Genomic DNA, 16,720 nt, shown 5'->3' with positions numbered 1-16,720 from the left:
CGGGCTGAAGCTCACCGGAGAGCGGAAACCGTGAACCTGCGTCCGCCGAGCCCGAGGGAACGTCTTCCTCCCTGCAGAGGAAGAGGAGGAAGAGGAGGCATCAGACTCAGGAGCCGAAGAAACGATTATTGTTATCGTGAAGAATCAGAAAACCTTCATCGTCCCTCACAGGGGACATGCACATTGTCCCCTCTCTACATACCTGGAGCAGCTCTGAAGACAAACACTCACCATCACTGTAGTCCTGAAGGCTGAAGGGGATGCCGTATCGTCGGGGGTACGTTCCTCCTTTCCCCGACTTCTCAAACACTGGGATGTCGTACTCTAGAGAGGAAGAGGAGGACGATGAAGAACACCCTGGCAGTATTTTGGATTTACAAAGTGCAGCCTAGAAGTTGAGTCTATTTTGTTGTTTTTAAGAGACGCCTTTACCCGGGAAGTCCTGGTGGTTGTCTGGGTAGCTCTGAGCTCGGGGCATCCTGGACTTCGGGTAATCGCTGCACAACAAAAGAAATATATATCTTAGCGTACATAGGAACTGATGCGATCTGCAGATTAGGGATCGACCGATATCGCTTTTCCAAGGCCGATACCGATTATCAGTGCAATTGTACCCTTAATGTCTACCCCTGTATGTCTTATGTATATTTGTTGACTAAATGATGAGTAACAGTCGATCAGTACATTTTCAGTCCTCTTTTGTAATTAATGTGTATAGTTTGTCATACCAACAAGCCATTGGTCGAATGTTAGCGCTGTGATGAAGGCGGCCGAAAGGAACTCGGTACACTTTCATATTTACTTGAAATGTAACTCTAAATCGGATTGTCTTTAGTCTCTCCCCGTGTGAATAGAACACCGATATCCTTACCTGTCCAGCGGGCTGTCTAAAGACGGACAACTTCCCGACGCAGAGTTTTCCGGACTGCTCATCGACAGTGGATCTAGCATCTGAAGAAAAGCACGACGTTCAGAAAACTCGCAGACTGTAACCTAATGAAGTCTTTACCACCAAGCGTCCTGACTACCTGGTCCATGCTCTCAGGGATGAACTCTCCCTCGCTGTTGATGCTGGTGAAGGAGCCGTTCCTCGCCACCTGCTGCAGCGCGTCGGGAATGTACCCTGGAGGAGGGGAGCTGCGGTCCGTCGAATGGGGGCCTGGGTTAAAGAGGACATGTTTAGTTATCATTCATGTCTCATGGATTACCAATGTTGCTTCAGTCCGACCCGGAGACATTGCTCACCTATTAAAGCTAGCATGTTATTGTCAGCGACCCTGAATCCCGTGTTGTCCAGCTTCTCGTGGGACGGCATGAGGTCCATGTTGGAGGAAGAGTTCTGAACAAGCAGAAAGAAAACAGGCTTTCAAATCAGGAGACTTCAGAGGTATAACTAGCTTCAAGTGTTCAATGGCATACAGTTTGGTTAGTATATCATCGTGGAGTGTTTGAATAAGCGGCTCACCTGAGAGGAGAACTGGACTACCAGGAGGATCTTCAGGCTCTTCATGTGAACGCTGCGATCCAGCAGCTCCACGGCCTTATCCAGGTCTTCCTGAGTGGTCAGTGGAATCACCAGCTGCAAGAAGAAACAACAGATATCAATATCTGTAGATTCTTTCATAATTCACTATCAGTATCACTATCCGGACCGGCTCCAGTATGTCCAAAGCTCACACACACAAAGCCCTGGCAGCACATCACTCCCACCCTCATCCACCTCCACTGGTTGCCGGTCAAGTTCCGCATAACTTACAAAGTCCTCCTCCTGACCTACAAGTCCCTCCGTGCCCTTGCCCCCCAGTACCTATCGGACATCCTCCACCCGCATGCCCCCCAGTACCTATCCTGCGGTCCTCAGACTCTGGCCTGCTCACCACCCCCCGCACCAAACTGAGAACCTTCGGGGACAGAGCCTTCAGCGTGGCAGCCCCCACCCTCTGCGGAGATTCGCAACATCCCCACACTGGACGCCTTCAAAGGACCCTCAAGTCCCATCTGTTCATCAAGGCTTTCGGCCCTTAAATCGATCTGTTGTTTCGTCTGTCTGACCTTTGTTTTGTTTGTGCTTGCCCTATTCCTGTAAAGCGACCTTGGGTCCCTTGAAAGGCGCTATAGAAATATCAGTTATTATTATTAGTATTTGTGTGTATATGTACTTCGTTGTTGGTGTAGTGAAGGTCCATCGTCTGACCGAAAGCCACTTTAGCTTTCGCCCTCAGGTCGTCCAGCTGCACAGGTCGAGGGAACTGTAAGATCCTGCAGAGAACAAGAAGAGGTCAGAGGTCAGGAGAGAAGTCTGCTCTGACATTGACGTGAAGAAGCTGCTCAAAGACTCACCTCTTCTCCCCTTTGAACTCGAACTTCACTCTGACATCATTCTGTTGGAAAGACATATCTGATGAACGACACTTCAGACTACAGACGGTCTCATCGTTCTCTAATCAGAGCCCTGTTTTCTTCACTTAAAATGCATTTCTAACGCAGCGTTCACCTGGTTCTTGGGCGAGGAAGCTTTGGGTTTGCCCAGGTCCGACAGGAACATGGCCGGACGGCTGGAGCGGTGCAGTTCGGCCAAGTCCTGCATGATCGAGTTCAGCGCCTCCTGCTCATCTGAGGGGACACACAGGTTATTAAACTTTAAACTCTGATTTAAGATGATGTAGCTCAGGTTGGAAAGTAAGGCCGAGTTCACATTCAAAGCTGTGCTCTTGCAAATACCGTTCATTCTCTTTTCTGAACTGCAGCAGTAACGTGTTTTATGGCACGTATACATAGAAGTACGTAACACAAGTCTTGAGGCAAAAATGTCAAAGAAGTCATTGTTCGGGGAGAAAAAAACATTCCTTGAGGTTAAAGTTTGACAAAAGATGAAGCTGGCTGACTGCCAAACAGTAACACTGTCTTCACACACACACACACACACACACACACACACACACACACACACACACATAAATACATACCCATCATCATGGCACGGCGATTGACCCAGGAGGCCAGGAAAGAGGATTCTCCCATCAAAGGGATTCCTTTCTCCTGCAACAACACACGGACAACATCAGTCCTGTCGTGCAGCTGATCAGCACACAAGTCAGGGCCTGACGGTGCAGGCTGATAAGCACATCTGGAAGCAGAGACTCTCGGCTGCACAGGGCTCAGCAGTATGGAAAACAACTGTCACAACAGCTGAAAGATTATCAGATGTTCTGCCCTTCTATTTGGACCGTAGGAGCCCAGCCTTCAATGTGGCACATCAGTGATTAGCGCCAATTGTTTATGGGTTTTATTTCCACTACAAGTTTCTTAATTGACTTTCCAGAAAATGTTTTTATCAAGATGCACTCGGTTGACTTTTTATCAGATCCCTGTAGCTTAAAATAAGTCTGATTAACAGCCCTGCAGTAAATCCTATCTTCATGAGGAATACAACGTTCAGTTTGGATCAAGCTGTTTTAGAGAGGTGCTTAAGATTTATGGTGACTTTGGAGGCTGAAGTTCAAGGAGCTGTTTCAGTGAGAAGGACCGCTCATAAGACTTCTAATATTTTTCTTTAAAACGATGCATTTAAAACAAGGTTAATATCAGTTTTAACTCGGTGGCTAATAAACTAAAAGGCTGACTGGTGTTTGCACCAATATTTCAACATACAATGACATGTGATCGAGAGAGAGCAGTGGGGAAGTGAAGTTGTAGCATCAACACTTTGATCAAACTTAAAAGCAATACAATGATTGAAGATTTAAAGCATCCATCCAGCATTCCTTCTGCTCATTCATCAAGAGCTGACACAATATTTTTAAATGATATTAGTGTGTACGTCGTGATGCATAATTTCAGACAGAAGCTGTTTATCACTCTAAAGAGGTTTAAAATGACTAAAGGGAATTAAAGTCTGGACAGTCAAGATGGCCTAATGAGGAATATTCCTGATGAGAGTCTGAGACCAACACTGATTGCAAGTGACAGAATATGTCTGTCACGTTGATGACAGGGGGCTTGACAACAACATTTACTTAGCACTTAACATTATTCTAACAAAATACGTCCTTTGCAAACCACTGTGGCTGGCTAGCTAGTAAGCTAATGTCACTTGTCTCAGTAAAGTTGATACCAACAACATACCGCTGTGATGGCCTCCTGTGGAAGATAATTAGCTTTAAATCAACTTGCTAGCTATGTAGCCCCGCATGCTATAAAATGCACTAACAACTGTTGCTAGCTAATTTCCCACTTACCAGCTACGCCAAAATGTGCTTGATAAACGATCTTGAAATAGAAAAATAACACATAATAGGTAAACAATGTTAGCTGAAACGGAAGCTAAGTGGCTAATGCTAACCGAGAGTTCCTAGCTGTCAGGCCAGGGAAGTTGTCAAGCTAAGCTAATGCTAAAGTAGCTATTCAAGGCTCTCCGGCACCGTTAAAAACAACCGTTAACCGTGAGAAAGGGTCGGTGTTATCTCTATCGTCTTACCTGGCGGTCGGTTATCTTCGTGTTCACGTCCACATCCACAGGGCCGGTGACAGGAGCCCCGAGCCCCGCGGAGAGCCGCTGGAGGAAAAGCAGAAGTTTGGCTCCAACTCGAGTCCTGCTGGGCCACGACGACCAGGCCCAACGGCTGTCAGTTCAACCCGCTGTTTCCAGGCAGAACAACGATAAGATAGCGGTTTATCCAACAAAGTATCTCCGTGTCTGCGAGCAAATGGGAAAAGTTAACTGACAGCTTTCATTTTGTTGCACTTTACAACCTGGATGACGGTAGCTTCGCTCGCTGTTTCCCCCCAAGTTGCGTTAACGAACTAACGGTAACCGGAAGTACGGTGGTTGTGATTACAGAATAAAATACAAACGGTTTTGCGGTTGGGAAAACATAGTTTGTATTTTATTTCGAAAGTTGTTAACCGGAAATGATAGTTGTTATTTTGGCGCACTTCACAGGTCTTAACCCCCCGACCTCGTTGGAGGACTCCAACAAAAACACAACCTGTGATGTCAGACATGTATAGTTTCCTGGAGAACGATTTAATTTAAATAAATACATTTGATAGGGTTGATATACACACACACGCACGCACGCACGCACGCACACACGCACACACACACACACACACACACACACACACACACACACACACACACACACACACACACACACACACACACACACACACACACACACACAGACTCCTCATGTTGCCACACATTAATGAAGCATTGTAATTAATTTGATGCCTTACTCTAAATATAATATCAAAGTAAGTCAATATTGCTACCACCATGCCTAATAATAGCCTATCTGGATCAGTAGACTTTAATTTATTAAACCCATGTATTTAATGGAGGCTGAAGTTGTGTACAAAACATACCTCCATGCTTCCTTTCAGAAGGAGTCTTACTTTGAAAGAAGTGATTCCCTACGTCACTTCCTGTTAATGTAGACTTCTCATAACATCCAGCTAGAGCTGCGACTGAAAGCTAACGCTATCTATTGTCACTATATCTTAACAACATAAACAGAGGGACAACATGTCAGATACGGTAAGATATACACTTTAAATAGCAGGTATTGTTTATAGTCTGGATCAAATTCACAAAGAGATAAATCAGTGTTTTGCTACCTCGTATCTGGCTATTTAAAATGCTAACTGCTAGCTCGTTTCAGGCCCAGAACTGCTTAGCTTAGCAACTAGCTTTCCTTTAGTTCAGTTCACAGTTCAGCTTTAAAACAAGAAGCGGTACCAGCATTTTGAAACCAAAACATTCACACATGTGGGTCACAGTGTCGTTAAAGCGAAACCAAGCCATCGAGCCTGTTTGTAATGTGTGTGGCGTTTACATGTTGTCTGCTGCTCAAGTTGTTTTTGTCTGTGTGTTGTTGATGTTTTATAGGAGACAAAACCATCCAGCCAAGATGGAGGAGATAAGAAGGACGGAGAGTACATCAAATTAAAAGTCATCGGTCAGGTGTGTTTGCATGTACTGATCTTAACATATCATATATATATAAAAATATAAATATATATATATATAATAATATGCTGCAAAAGTTGTTGTTTCATGACTTTCTGAATAAAATATTTATCAAGATTTTCCGTTGAAATACACCTACTACTACTACTACTTATACTCCTACTACTACTACAACTGCTACTACTAATACAACTAATACACCTACTACTACTACAACTGCTACTACTAATACAACTAATACACCTACTACTACAACTGCTACTACTAATACACCTACTATTACTACTACTACAACTGCTACTACTAATACAACTAATACACCTACTACTACTACAACTGCTACTACTAATACAACTAATACACCTACTATTACTACTACTACAACTGCTACTACTAATACAACTAATACACCTACTACTACTACTACAACTGCTACTACTAATACAACTAATACACCTACTATTACTACTACTACAACTACTACACTAATACTCCTACTACTACAACTGCTACTACTAATACACCTACTACTACTTCTACTACTACTACTACTACTACTCCTACTAATACACCTACTACTAATAATACACCTACTACTACTACTAATACACCTACTACTAATACACCTACTACTACTTCTACTACTACTACTACTACTACTACTAATACACCTACTACACCTACTACTACAACTGCTACTACTAATACACCTACTATTACTACTACTACAACTGCTACTACTAATACAACTAATACACCTACTACTACAACTGCTACTACTAATACAACTAATACACCTACTATTACTACTACTACAACTGCTACTACTAATACAACTAATACACCTACTACTACTACTACTACAACTGCTACTACTAATACAACTAATACACCTACTATTACTACAACTATACTAATACTCCTACAACTGCTACTACTAATACACCTACTACTACTTCTACTACTACTACTACTCCTACTAATACACCTACTACTAATAATACACCTACTACTACTACTAATACACCTACTACTAATACACCTACTACTACTACTACTACTACTACTACTACTACACCTACTACTACAACTGCTACTACTAATACACCTACTACCTACGGGAGGCGTGTGGTGTAGTGGGTTGTGAGTTGGTGTTCGGATCAGGGGGTCACAGGTTCAAACCCCACTGCAGTCAGCATGTCGTTGTGTCCCTGCAAGACACTTCACCCAAAATTGCTCCTCTGGGGATTGTCCACAGTATTGAGTATGTAAGTCGCTTTGGATAAAAGCGTCTAACAAGTGACATGTAATATAATGTAATACTACTACTAATACACCTACTACTAATACACCTACTAATACAACTAATACACCTACTACTACTAATACACCTACTAATACTACTACTACTACTACTAAACCTACTACTACTACACCTACTACTACTAATACAACTAATACACCTACTACTACTAATACACCTACTAATACTACTACTACTACTACTAAACCTACTACTACTACACCTACTACTACTAATACAACTAATACACCTACTACTACTACTAATACTACTTCTTCTTCACCTACCGCATCAGGTGCGGTTTATAGAGAGAAAAACATCTACTGCTAATACTACTAAAATCATTTGTGTTCTGTTGTAATACTTGTGTACTTCTTCTGTGTGGAAATACAGTTCCTCAGACATGTATAGAAAACCATGCTGGCACGTGTTGCTGCTTCTCACATCACTCTCTGCCAACAGGACAGCAGCGAAATCCACTTTAAGGTCAAAATGACGACACATCTGAAGAAGCTGAAGGAGTCTTACAGCCAGAGACAGGTCAGCGGACAGAAGCCCCTCCTCGCTGTGAAATCGTTTGTTGATCCCCGTCGGGAGCATCTAACAAGCTTTCTCTGGTGTGTTTCTCACAGGGGGTTGCAGCAAGCACGCTAAGGTTTCTGTTTGAAGGACAGAGAATCGCAGACAACCAAACTCCCAAAGAGGTAAGCGTGTGCCTCACGACTCCAGCATCACAGCTGTCCATTAAGAGTGTTATGTCTGTTGCTTTTATGATACCATTTTGTTTTCTGTGAAGCTTACACACTTTGACTTTTACGTCGTGATTTAGCTTCGAAATTAGATTAAACTTTATTGTCATTAGGGATGCCAGCGATTATTCGATTATTCGCTACAGTCTCCATAATCGAATATTATTTTTAAAAATCGATTTTATTTATATATATATATATTTTTTTATGTTTGTTTGTTTTTTCTGGCTTAGTTTCAACCAAAATATATATAAATATATATATGCTAATAATAGTAATAGTATTAATAATTGTAAATGGCCATTGGTCACACCACCAGTTTGTTTTACTGTAAACTTGGAGGAAGCCTGCGCAGAGCAGACTGCTGCAGCAGCTGCTACACACCGACCCCGCCCCCACCCCCCTCTCCCTCACACGTGCGACTAAAGATGAACAAAGCGGAAGGTAAAAAGAGTTCCTCCTCCTCGGTCGAATAATCGATTATTATTCGCCAGGGCTGCCGAATAATCGATTTTGATCATGGTCAGTTTCTGGCAACCCTAATTGTCATTACATAGTACATGTACTAGTGACGAAATGTAAGTTTAGGCATCTGACCAGAAGTGCAGGAGTCTACATAATGAGAATAATTATACATGGAATTTTGTATTAATAGAATAATTATAAATAGGCTATAAACAGTGTAAACGGCATTGACAGTAAAATGTATAAACAGGTGGGTGGTGGGCTTGAGTCTATCAGCGGGCAGAGGTCAGCAGGGTAACAGCCCTGGGGAAGAAGCCGACCCTGAACCTGCTGGTCTTGGACCGGAGGCGCCTCCCCGAGGGTAGGAGGACGAACACATAGTTTGCAGGATGAGAGGTGTCTTTGAAGATGTTGTGCGCCCTCTGCAGACACCGTGTCCCCTGGATGTCCTCGATGGCAGGGAGACATGAAGTCGAAACAAGCGTTGTACACATGAAGTACTGACGGGTTTGTCCATAGTTAGTAGAAGATGAATAGATGTTGACTCTGTCACTGAAACATGTCTGTTCCTTCTCAGCTGGGGATGGAAGACGAGGACGTAATCGAGGTTTATCAAGAACAGACGGGCGGACTTTGGAAAGATTAAACCCCCTGCGTTTCTCATTTTTCTTTTTTGTATTTGATTTTGTATGTACGTATCTTTGTTCAGTTTCAAACCATCTGGATCAAAACGGACTCTTACCCGGGCTTCCACGGACAGACTGAGGGATGCTAATGTTGTCATGAGAAAAGGCATTCATGCCCGGGACCTCAGATTTTAATAACGACACTGCAGCTATGTACGTCACAAATAAAAAGCCTTGAGCACACATTTTACAAAGCAAACATCTCGTGTATGTTTGTCTTTGGGAGAGCAGATTCTGCGTTAAAGGAAACTGTTGTAAACATCAATTACTCCAAGGCGAGTAACGATCGAATCTCATACAGCTTTGTTTTACCGTTCACTATAGAATTATTCAATTATACAACTAGAACAATGCTAAACAAGCCCCTCCTGTGTAGCTTAGGTGCTCACATGTAGAATTTAGGGACCACAAAGGTTAAGCAAACCTTGAGGTGCATTGTGGGGATTTTAACCTACTGCTTTGAAACAAGGCGAGATAGTATCGGACTATTACAGACCCCCTTTTCATTGTCATAAATACACTGTAGCACACGTGACAATAAAAGCCTTGCACACATCGACCCTGTGGCAGAACAGATTTCGGATGCACTGTTCCTTCCTTCTGTTTTGAAAAGCTTCATTTTCTTTCGTTCAGGATGTTTAAAAACTAGTTTGCCTGCACTCCTTTCGGTGAGAGGTCGTGATTGGCCTGATGCAGCGATCTGTGAGATGGCTGTGCTTTTCTTGTATGTGTTGTATTCATAATTGGCGTGTGTTGGAATGATATGCCCTATCTCCAGTGACGTCGTTTATTTACATCCGAGAGGTTCCTTCCGTGCTGATATATCTGAATACCGTACTTTTCGGACTATACAGCGCACCTGCACAGCAGCTAAATTGTCCGTCTGTCTTGCTCTCGTTCTGTCTCTCGGTTCCACTTTTACTTTGGCGCGCTACCTGTCTCACTCTTTTCCGGCCTCCAGCTTTTCCTGCTGGAGCCCGCCGCTTAGAGGTGGCGGGCGCGGACCGGTCCTAGAGCCCGTAGCGTTAAAGGTGGTTAATTGTACCTGTAAAATCCATAGGTTTAGGAGGTCCCCTAGTGGCCGTTAGCTGGGGGGAAAAGTCGCGGTTTATAGTCCGAAAAGTACGGTATATCCCCGTTATGGAAATGTGCCGCTTGCTGACCGTCACGCTGTGTTATAACCTCGGGTGACTCTGTCCTCCAGCAGGAAGTATCTTGCAAACGGTGACATGTTATACTGTGGGGTCAGTAAAGCTTCCCTTTCTGTTCTGGGATGGAAACGCTGTGTTCTGTATGACCTTCCCGCATTTCATCACATGCCGCTTGTGAGACGCTTTTACCCAACGCCACTTACATACTCAGTCATGTCGGCTGTTTACACCGCCACGCGCCACGACGTAGGAATAATCAACGTTTGAAGGAATCCCGAGATCACAGATCATGTTTTAAATGGTTGTCATTTCCCAGAGGTGTCCTTTTCTTACATTTGATTTTTCAAGTGTTTATCATCCCTCCTTCGTGTGTTGGTGATTGGCTCAGGTGATCAGATGACACACACACACACACACACACACACACGCGCGCGCGCAGGGCTGTGATTAGAGCCATAACCGTAGAGGAACATTGATACAGATGGTTTGAAATTCTGGAGATGAGCTTTTTGCTTTTTTTTGAATAAAATATTTAAGAAAATACTGCTGTGTATATCTCATTACTTTCCTTCTATATGTCTTGTAAAAGTTCGGGTTAGCAACACATGAAGACAGCTGTTTGTGCGCACAACAGGAAGACACTGAAGTTTGTCCACAACATGTTTAGTCTGGATGATTTCAACATTTAAAAAGCACAACACTGACTACAAGTACTCCAGGTTATTACAAAGCATCATGAAAACACAAAGAGGAAATGAAGGGTAGCTCGTCCTCAAGTGTGTATGCAAAACAAAGAATATTTAACATCGTGCATTTCTCTCTATATGTCAGATAAACAGCTGGTACATTATGTATCTATTGAATTATCGTCTAGATCAGGGGTGTCAAACTCAATTTCATCGTGGGCCACATTAGCATTATGGTTGCACTCAAAGGGCCGGTTGTAACTATGTAAATATACATATATAAATACATCATATATATGAAATAATGTATTCTATTATATTATTGCCTCTACATTGGATTATTATCGGATAGGGTAATAACTTCATAATTAACTCCGTCTGAAAGCAGAAGTCCAGGGCAAATAATTGCAAGTCTCTTCACTGTGCATGTCACAAAATGAGATGCATTGTGGGACATATTGTTTATGGGCAACCTGCTTCTGTAAAATAAGATGGACCTTTATTAATCCCCGTGGGGAAATTCAGTGGTTTAACAGCAACAGGGTAAGATTGAAAAACTGCACAGCACAGATTCACACAGATTAATACAATTAAGGATAAATCTAAAATGATAAATAACTATAAAATGAGAAATTAATTAAAATGAACATATATAGGTAGCATGTAACCGTATAATAAACGTATTATATTCTTTGCAAGCTCTTGCGGGCCACATAAAATGTAGTCGCGGGCCGGATTTGGCCCCCGGGCCTTAGGTTTGACACCCCTGAGATGAACAGCAGTAAAACATGTTTGCATTAATTGACGGTGCAACCTGTCCTTAGCAGTGAATAAAACAATGTTTAGAAGCAGCTTAGATTGTGGTACAGTATATCAATATATACTGTACAATTTCTATGGATATACTCATAATGGCTTCCTTTAAATTAACAGCTTTGAGCAAGTACATTTATTCAGAAATACCATTTATCAAAAGCCACTCCGCTAGTCTTTGGTCTGCTGACCCTAAAACAACCACACAGATGTCTCCTTGCAGCTGTTCCTATTCTCTAGGAGAGGTGGTATGAGTACCTTTTCTTGTTTTACGTCCATCAAATCTCAATTTGTAAACAAAACTCTCTGTACTATGAGGTTGCCAATTCCTCTGTGCGTTCATAGGCTACATGCGTCAGGGTTCGTGAAACTCAAACGCCGGGTTATCTTTCCCTCCGGCAGCCCCCCTGCTGCCAGTCACTGTTTCTGCACGGTTTGCTGACCTCACAGGCAACCTGTAGGTGCAGAAAAGAATCCCGGAGACAATCATAAAGCTCGTCCCAACCAGTCCCACCCAGATGCCCCTCCCGACATGTTGAGAGTCAGGAGTCGGGGGTAGTTTGAACTCTGGGGGGAACGGTATAGTCTGATTGGTCACCACGGCGTTCAGGTTCCACAGCAGAGGAGTGAGGGACATGATGGCGGCCATCAGGCACAGAGCGCCACTTGTGAGGAAGGTCAAGCGGATAGGCGAGTTCTTCCCCATCCCAAAATACACGTTCCTCAAGGTGTAGACTCCCCCAGCGTTCCCACAGAGCCCCACCAGCAGAGACAGCAGCATGAGGACTTGCCCTGCCACTATCTCTGGAGGCGTGAAGTCCTCCATCAGGCTGATGAACCTGCAGTGCATCACTCTGTATCCAGGCGTCACCAGGGTGTGGCTGTTGAAACACGCCCGGAAGACGCCCACCCACGCGACCCCAGAGCTGATGAGCTCCCGGTCTGACACCAGCCAGACCCGCCACTGGATGACTCCAAGGGAAACGGCGGTGAGCGTGCATCCGGCGCAGGAGAGCCACAGGGCGAGGAGCTGGGAGTGGCCGGTGTGAGCCAGGTCGGGCATGGTGGAGGAGAGGTGGAGGAGAGGAGAGGTGAGGTGGAGGAGAGGTGGAGGAGAGGTGAGGAGGGGTGAGGAGATGAGAGGTGAGGTGAGGAGAGGTGGAGGAGAGGTGAGGAGAGGTGGAGGAGAGGTGAGGAGAGGTGGAGGAGAGGTGGAGGAGAGGTGAGGTGAGGAGGGGTGGAGGAGAGGTGGAGGAGAGGTGGAGGAGAGGTGAGGAGAGGTGGAGGAGAGGTGGAGGAGAGGTGAGGAGAGGGTGGAGGAGGGATGGAGGAGGGGTGGAGGAGGGATGGAGGAGGGGTGGAGGAAAGGAGAGGTGGAGGAGAGGTGAGGAAAGGAGAGGTGGAGGAAAGGAGAGGTGGAGGAAAGGAGGGGTGGAGGAAAGGAGAGGGGGAGGAAAGGAGAGGTGGAGGAAAGGAGGGGTGGAGGGAAAGGAGAGGTGGAGGAGAGGAGAGGTGGAGGAGAGGTGAGGAAAGGAGAGGTGGAGGAGAGGTGAGGTGGAGGAGAGGTGAGGAGGGGTGGAGGAGAGGTGAGGTGGAGGAGAGGCGAGGTGGAGGAGAGGTGAGGTGGAGGAAAGGAGAGGTGGAGGAAAGGAGAGGTGGAGGAGAGCGTCAGGTGACAGAGAAAGTCCTGATCCGACACACTGGCTTCATCTCGTCATTCCTCCCTGGTGCACCAAACCAACAAAGAGTGTAAACATCATTGTTGTTTCAATGGTTTCAATGTTTTTGCACTATTTAAAATATAGTAATAGTTTTAATGGTTTTAATGGTTTTGCACTATTTAATAATACAAAACAGATAAATGATTAGCAGTGCTGTGCAGGAAGATGCAAAAACCCTATTGGGCTTATTTAAAGCCCTAAATCACGAGATCAGTAAACAAACAATGCCTTCAAATACAAATAGCAAACATTAAGACCATGCTATACACATTTAAATAAAGTGCAATAACCCTGCCTGTAAATATAAAAACTCTTGCGCAACATCCTCACTTCCGGTGAGATTAGATGCCAGCGCAGATAGAGAAGTGTTTCTGCGTGGCGGCAGCGCTTCCTCTCTCACCCTTCTCTGATGCTCGCGAGTCGCCTGGCCAATCAGCTCCCTGCGAGAGGACAGACACACAGGTGAGCGAAACAGATCTCACTGTGGAGACTTCAGGAGTTCAGAGCTCCACCGATTAATCAGCGATCTGTCAGACATCAACCATTATGATAAAAGATATCACGTGATATACGTGAAAAACGCCCCTAAGAATGGGGACGTGTCCTGCTTTTCTCTGTTCAGACAAGTACACATGTTTTTGTTTCGTACCAACAAGACATTTAGAGACTTCATCTGGAACTTTCTACTATTTTCGGACATTTGATTTGATTTTGATTTGATATACTTTATTAATCCCCGTGGGGAAATTGTTTCTCTGCATTTGACCCACCCGGCGCCCGGGGAGCAGTGCCTTGCTCAGGGACACCTCGGTAGCACTTGGTCTTGCCGGGTGACCTTCCAGTTGCCATGCCAACTCCCTATCGACTTCGCCACCACCGCCCAACATTTTTACTGAAACTATCAATCGATTAATCTAAGAGATAATCATTCGGACATGCTTATGCTTTTCTACATCTGACACCAACCCGTTTCTTCACTTCAATGTAAACAATAATTATATAAAAGGCAAATCATTATTATCCATCTTGGAATACGGATTTTACGCTAACTTCAACACAAAATGATAAAACTCACGCCTGAACTGAGCAGATTGTGAATCCCGTATGAAAGCATGCTTAGACTTCACGTGACTCAAACGGCACATATTAAAGTAATACTCGTAATGTTTGGGTCTTACCTGGGGGTCCTCGTGGCCGTCTCCAGTGAGTCTGGATAGCACAGTGACACTTCCTCATCCCGCTAGATATAACCGATACAGTTCCTGTCATGAAACAGACAGTAAATCATTGACAGCTCTGATGGAGAGGAAGGGTGTGTGTCATCGAGTTTGAGTCTGCCTTTACGTTTCTTTTATTTTGACTATAGGTAAAAAAAGAGGCATTTTTTAAGGTTTTTCTGAAATAATTTTGATTGTTTGAGAAAGGAGCTAATTATCACGTACAATTGTGTTCACTTTAAGTTGTATTTAAACAGGTTTATTTGTTGTTAAACCAACCAGAGTAATGTTGACTTACAGGTTAAATACAAACATGGGTTTGATAGTAAAAGAAAAAAGGCTTTTTAGTGTATTTTTTATATTCATTTACTCAGCTAAGCAGGTTTTTCCTTACAAATATATGACCTTTTACGACAGCAGATGTCCACACCTGTCATATTTATCTCAATCAACTCTTAGCACAGTGCTTCAGAGGGATATTTATGTAGGTTAAGTGACGGCTATGTCGGGAAAGTGACAGGCCATAAAGAGGATTTGCATAGGAAATGTTTTCTCACCCACTTTTTCCAAATAAACTCCCCAACAGCCGGTGCAGTCAAAAGTCCAACAGGTAGTAAAACGTTGAGCAACAGATTGAAAAAGTCATTTGAGATTGTACACACAATCCCCAGACAGCCTTGGGATTTGTTTCAGGGAAAAGATAAGCCCTTAAGTCGTTTACTGTGATCCATATGAACTCTGTTATGATGTTATCGCCCCCACTCGTCGAGAGGGCCCACTCAGTGCTCTCAAAGCTTGAAGCAGAATCAATCAATAACGGGACAGGTTTTTTTAGAGATATGACAATTTTTGTGATAATAATGACCTGCAATACGGGCAGAAAAAGCTCTTAAACGGCATTCAGATAATGTCGTCTTAGATCCTCGGGGAAATGCTGAGTCTTTAGGAAACAATCAGTATTTTTGACCCTCTGAATTATATGCATATTAATACATCAAGTCAATTGTGTATATGTGTAGTTAACAGTCACATTTCCACTTAAAGAGTTAAAATGAGCTTTTCTTGACATCGTCCCAGCCCGACTTTTGGACAGGGACACAAACGGGAGTACACTTTATATCAAATTAAGATAACAAGCAAAGCAAACAGGTTAGATTCCTCTAAAGGATATCAAGAATAACTTGTATCCAATGACCTTCCCCCTCTCTGTCTGTGTGTTCTCTTGTTCCGATTAACCACATCTTTGTTCTTGTTAGTATCTATCTCTACGCCGGGACCCGGAGTCGAGGCTGATCCTCTAGCTGTCGTCCTGTGTCCTGGATCCTCTATCCTGTGTCCTGGATCCTCTATCCTGTGTCCTGGATCCTCTATCCTGTGTCCTGGATCCTCTATCCTGAGTTCTGGATTAAGTCGTGGACTTCGGGTCGTGGCTGAACCTGTCTCTGCGGTCCTGCCTTGGGTCTCGTCTTGCTGCTTCCCTGATGGCTTCCTCAGGACTGTAGCTGACATCCTCGTGGATTCATCTTCTCATTACAGACACATGCATTTCCTAACATTCGGTCTCTATGCTGTGAAATGTATTATCTCTTGGATTTTATCTATTATCTCAGTCTGTCCGTCCTGGAGAGGATCCCTCCTCTGTTGCTCTCCCTGAGGTTTCTCCATGTTCCCTTTAAACTGTGGGTTTCTCTGGAAGTGTTTCCTTGTACGATGTGAGGGTCTAAGGACAGAGGGTCTGAGGACAGAGGGTCTGAGGACAGAGGGTCTGAGGACAGAAGGTCTGAGGACAGAGGGTCTAAGGACAGAGGGTCTAAGGACAGAGGGTCTCAGGACAGAGGGTCTGAGGACAGAGGGTCTGAGGACAGAGGGTCTGAGGACAGAGGGTCTGAGGACAGAAGGTCTAAGGACAGAGGGTCTAAGGACAGAGGGTCTTAGGACAGAGGGTCTGAGGACAG

General features: G+C 44.1%; 3 protein-coding genes and 1 long non-coding RNA gene across 4 annotated transcripts; 1 reads left to right on the top strand and 3 right to left on the bottom strand.

Moving 5' to 3' along the window:
• Positions 1-3: 3 nt before the first annotated feature.
• LOC117440886 (mitogen-activated protein kinase kinase kinase 2-like) lies at positions 4-4,804 on the bottom strand (the record flags this gene model as incomplete). The annotated part of the gene is made up of 12 exons (XM_034077102.1): positions 4,478-4,804; positions 2,967-3,039; positions 2,495-2,613; positions 2,341-2,381; positions 2,160-2,259; positions 1,466-1,579; positions 1,246-1,339; positions 1,029-1,159; positions 872-951; positions 433-497; positions 232-324; positions 4-71 (listed from the first exon to the last, which is right to left on the bottom strand). Coding segments are annotated over exons 2-12 (960 nt in total), but the record flags the coding sequence as incomplete, so codon positions are not given.
• Positions 4,805-5,406: 602 nt separating this feature from the next.
• Positions 5,407-10,871, top strand: sumo1 (small ubiquitin like modifier 1). Its single transcript, XM_034077103.2, has 5 exons — positions 5,407-5,542; positions 5,894-5,968; positions 7,740-7,817; positions 7,910-7,981; positions 9,069-10,871. The coding sequence occupies exons 1-5, from the start codon at positions 5,531-5,533 to the stop codon at positions 9,135-9,137; spliced, it is 306 nt and encodes a 101-aa protein (XP_033932994.1). The 5' UTR covers positions 5,407-5,530; the 3' UTR covers positions 9,138-10,871.
• A 118-nt stretch (positions 10,872-10,989) lies between these two features.
• On the bottom strand, positions 10,990-12,910 carry LOC117440889 (claudin-34). Its single transcript, XM_034077106.2, has one exon. It carries the CDS (start codon positions 12,888-12,890, stop codon positions 12,183-12,185), a length of 708 nt encoding a protein of 235 aa, XP_033932997.1. The 5' UTR covers positions 12,891-12,910; the 3' UTR covers positions 10,990-12,182.
• Positions 12,911-13,430: 520 nt separating this feature from the next.
• LOC117440890 (uncharacterized) lies at positions 13,431-14,755 on the bottom strand. Its single transcript, XR_004551329.2, has 3 exons — positions 14,727-14,755; positions 13,949-13,988; positions 13,431-13,551 (listed from the first exon to the last, which is right to left on the bottom strand). It is a non-coding gene; the product is annotated as an uncharacterized lncRNA (long non-coding RNA).
• Between the last annotated feature and the right edge of the window lie 1,965 nt (positions 14,756-16,720).

The sequence above is a fragment of the Pseudochaenichthys georgianus genome, unplaced genomic scaffold (assembly GCF_902827115.2).
Source record: "Pseudochaenichthys georgianus unplaced genomic scaffold, fPseGeo1.2 scaffold_1300_arrow_ctg1, whole genome shotgun sequence".
Classification (NCBI taxonomy): Eukaryota; Metazoa; Chordata; class Actinopteri; order Perciformes; family Channichthyidae; genus Pseudochaenichthys; species Pseudochaenichthys georgianus.
Note: the sequence above shows the minus strand (reverse complement) of the source record. Positions and strands in the feature narration are given on the sequence as shown.

Excerpts from the sequence above, each read along its gene's own strand:
- sumo1 (XM_034077103.2), top strand. Across the intron at positions 5,969-7,739 it reads AATTAAAAGTCATCGGTCAG|GACAGCAGCGAAATCCACTT; the intron begins GTGTGTTTGCAT and ends CTCTGCCAACAG. Across the intron at positions 7,818-7,909 it reads AGTCTTACAGCCAGAGACAG|GGGGTTGCAGCAAGCACGCT; the intron begins GTCAGCGGACAG and ends TGTTTCTCACAG.
- LOC117440889 (XM_034077106.2), bottom strand. The coding sequence starts at position 12,890 with ATGCCCGACCTGGCTCACACCGGCCACTCCCAGCTCCTCGCCCTGTGG.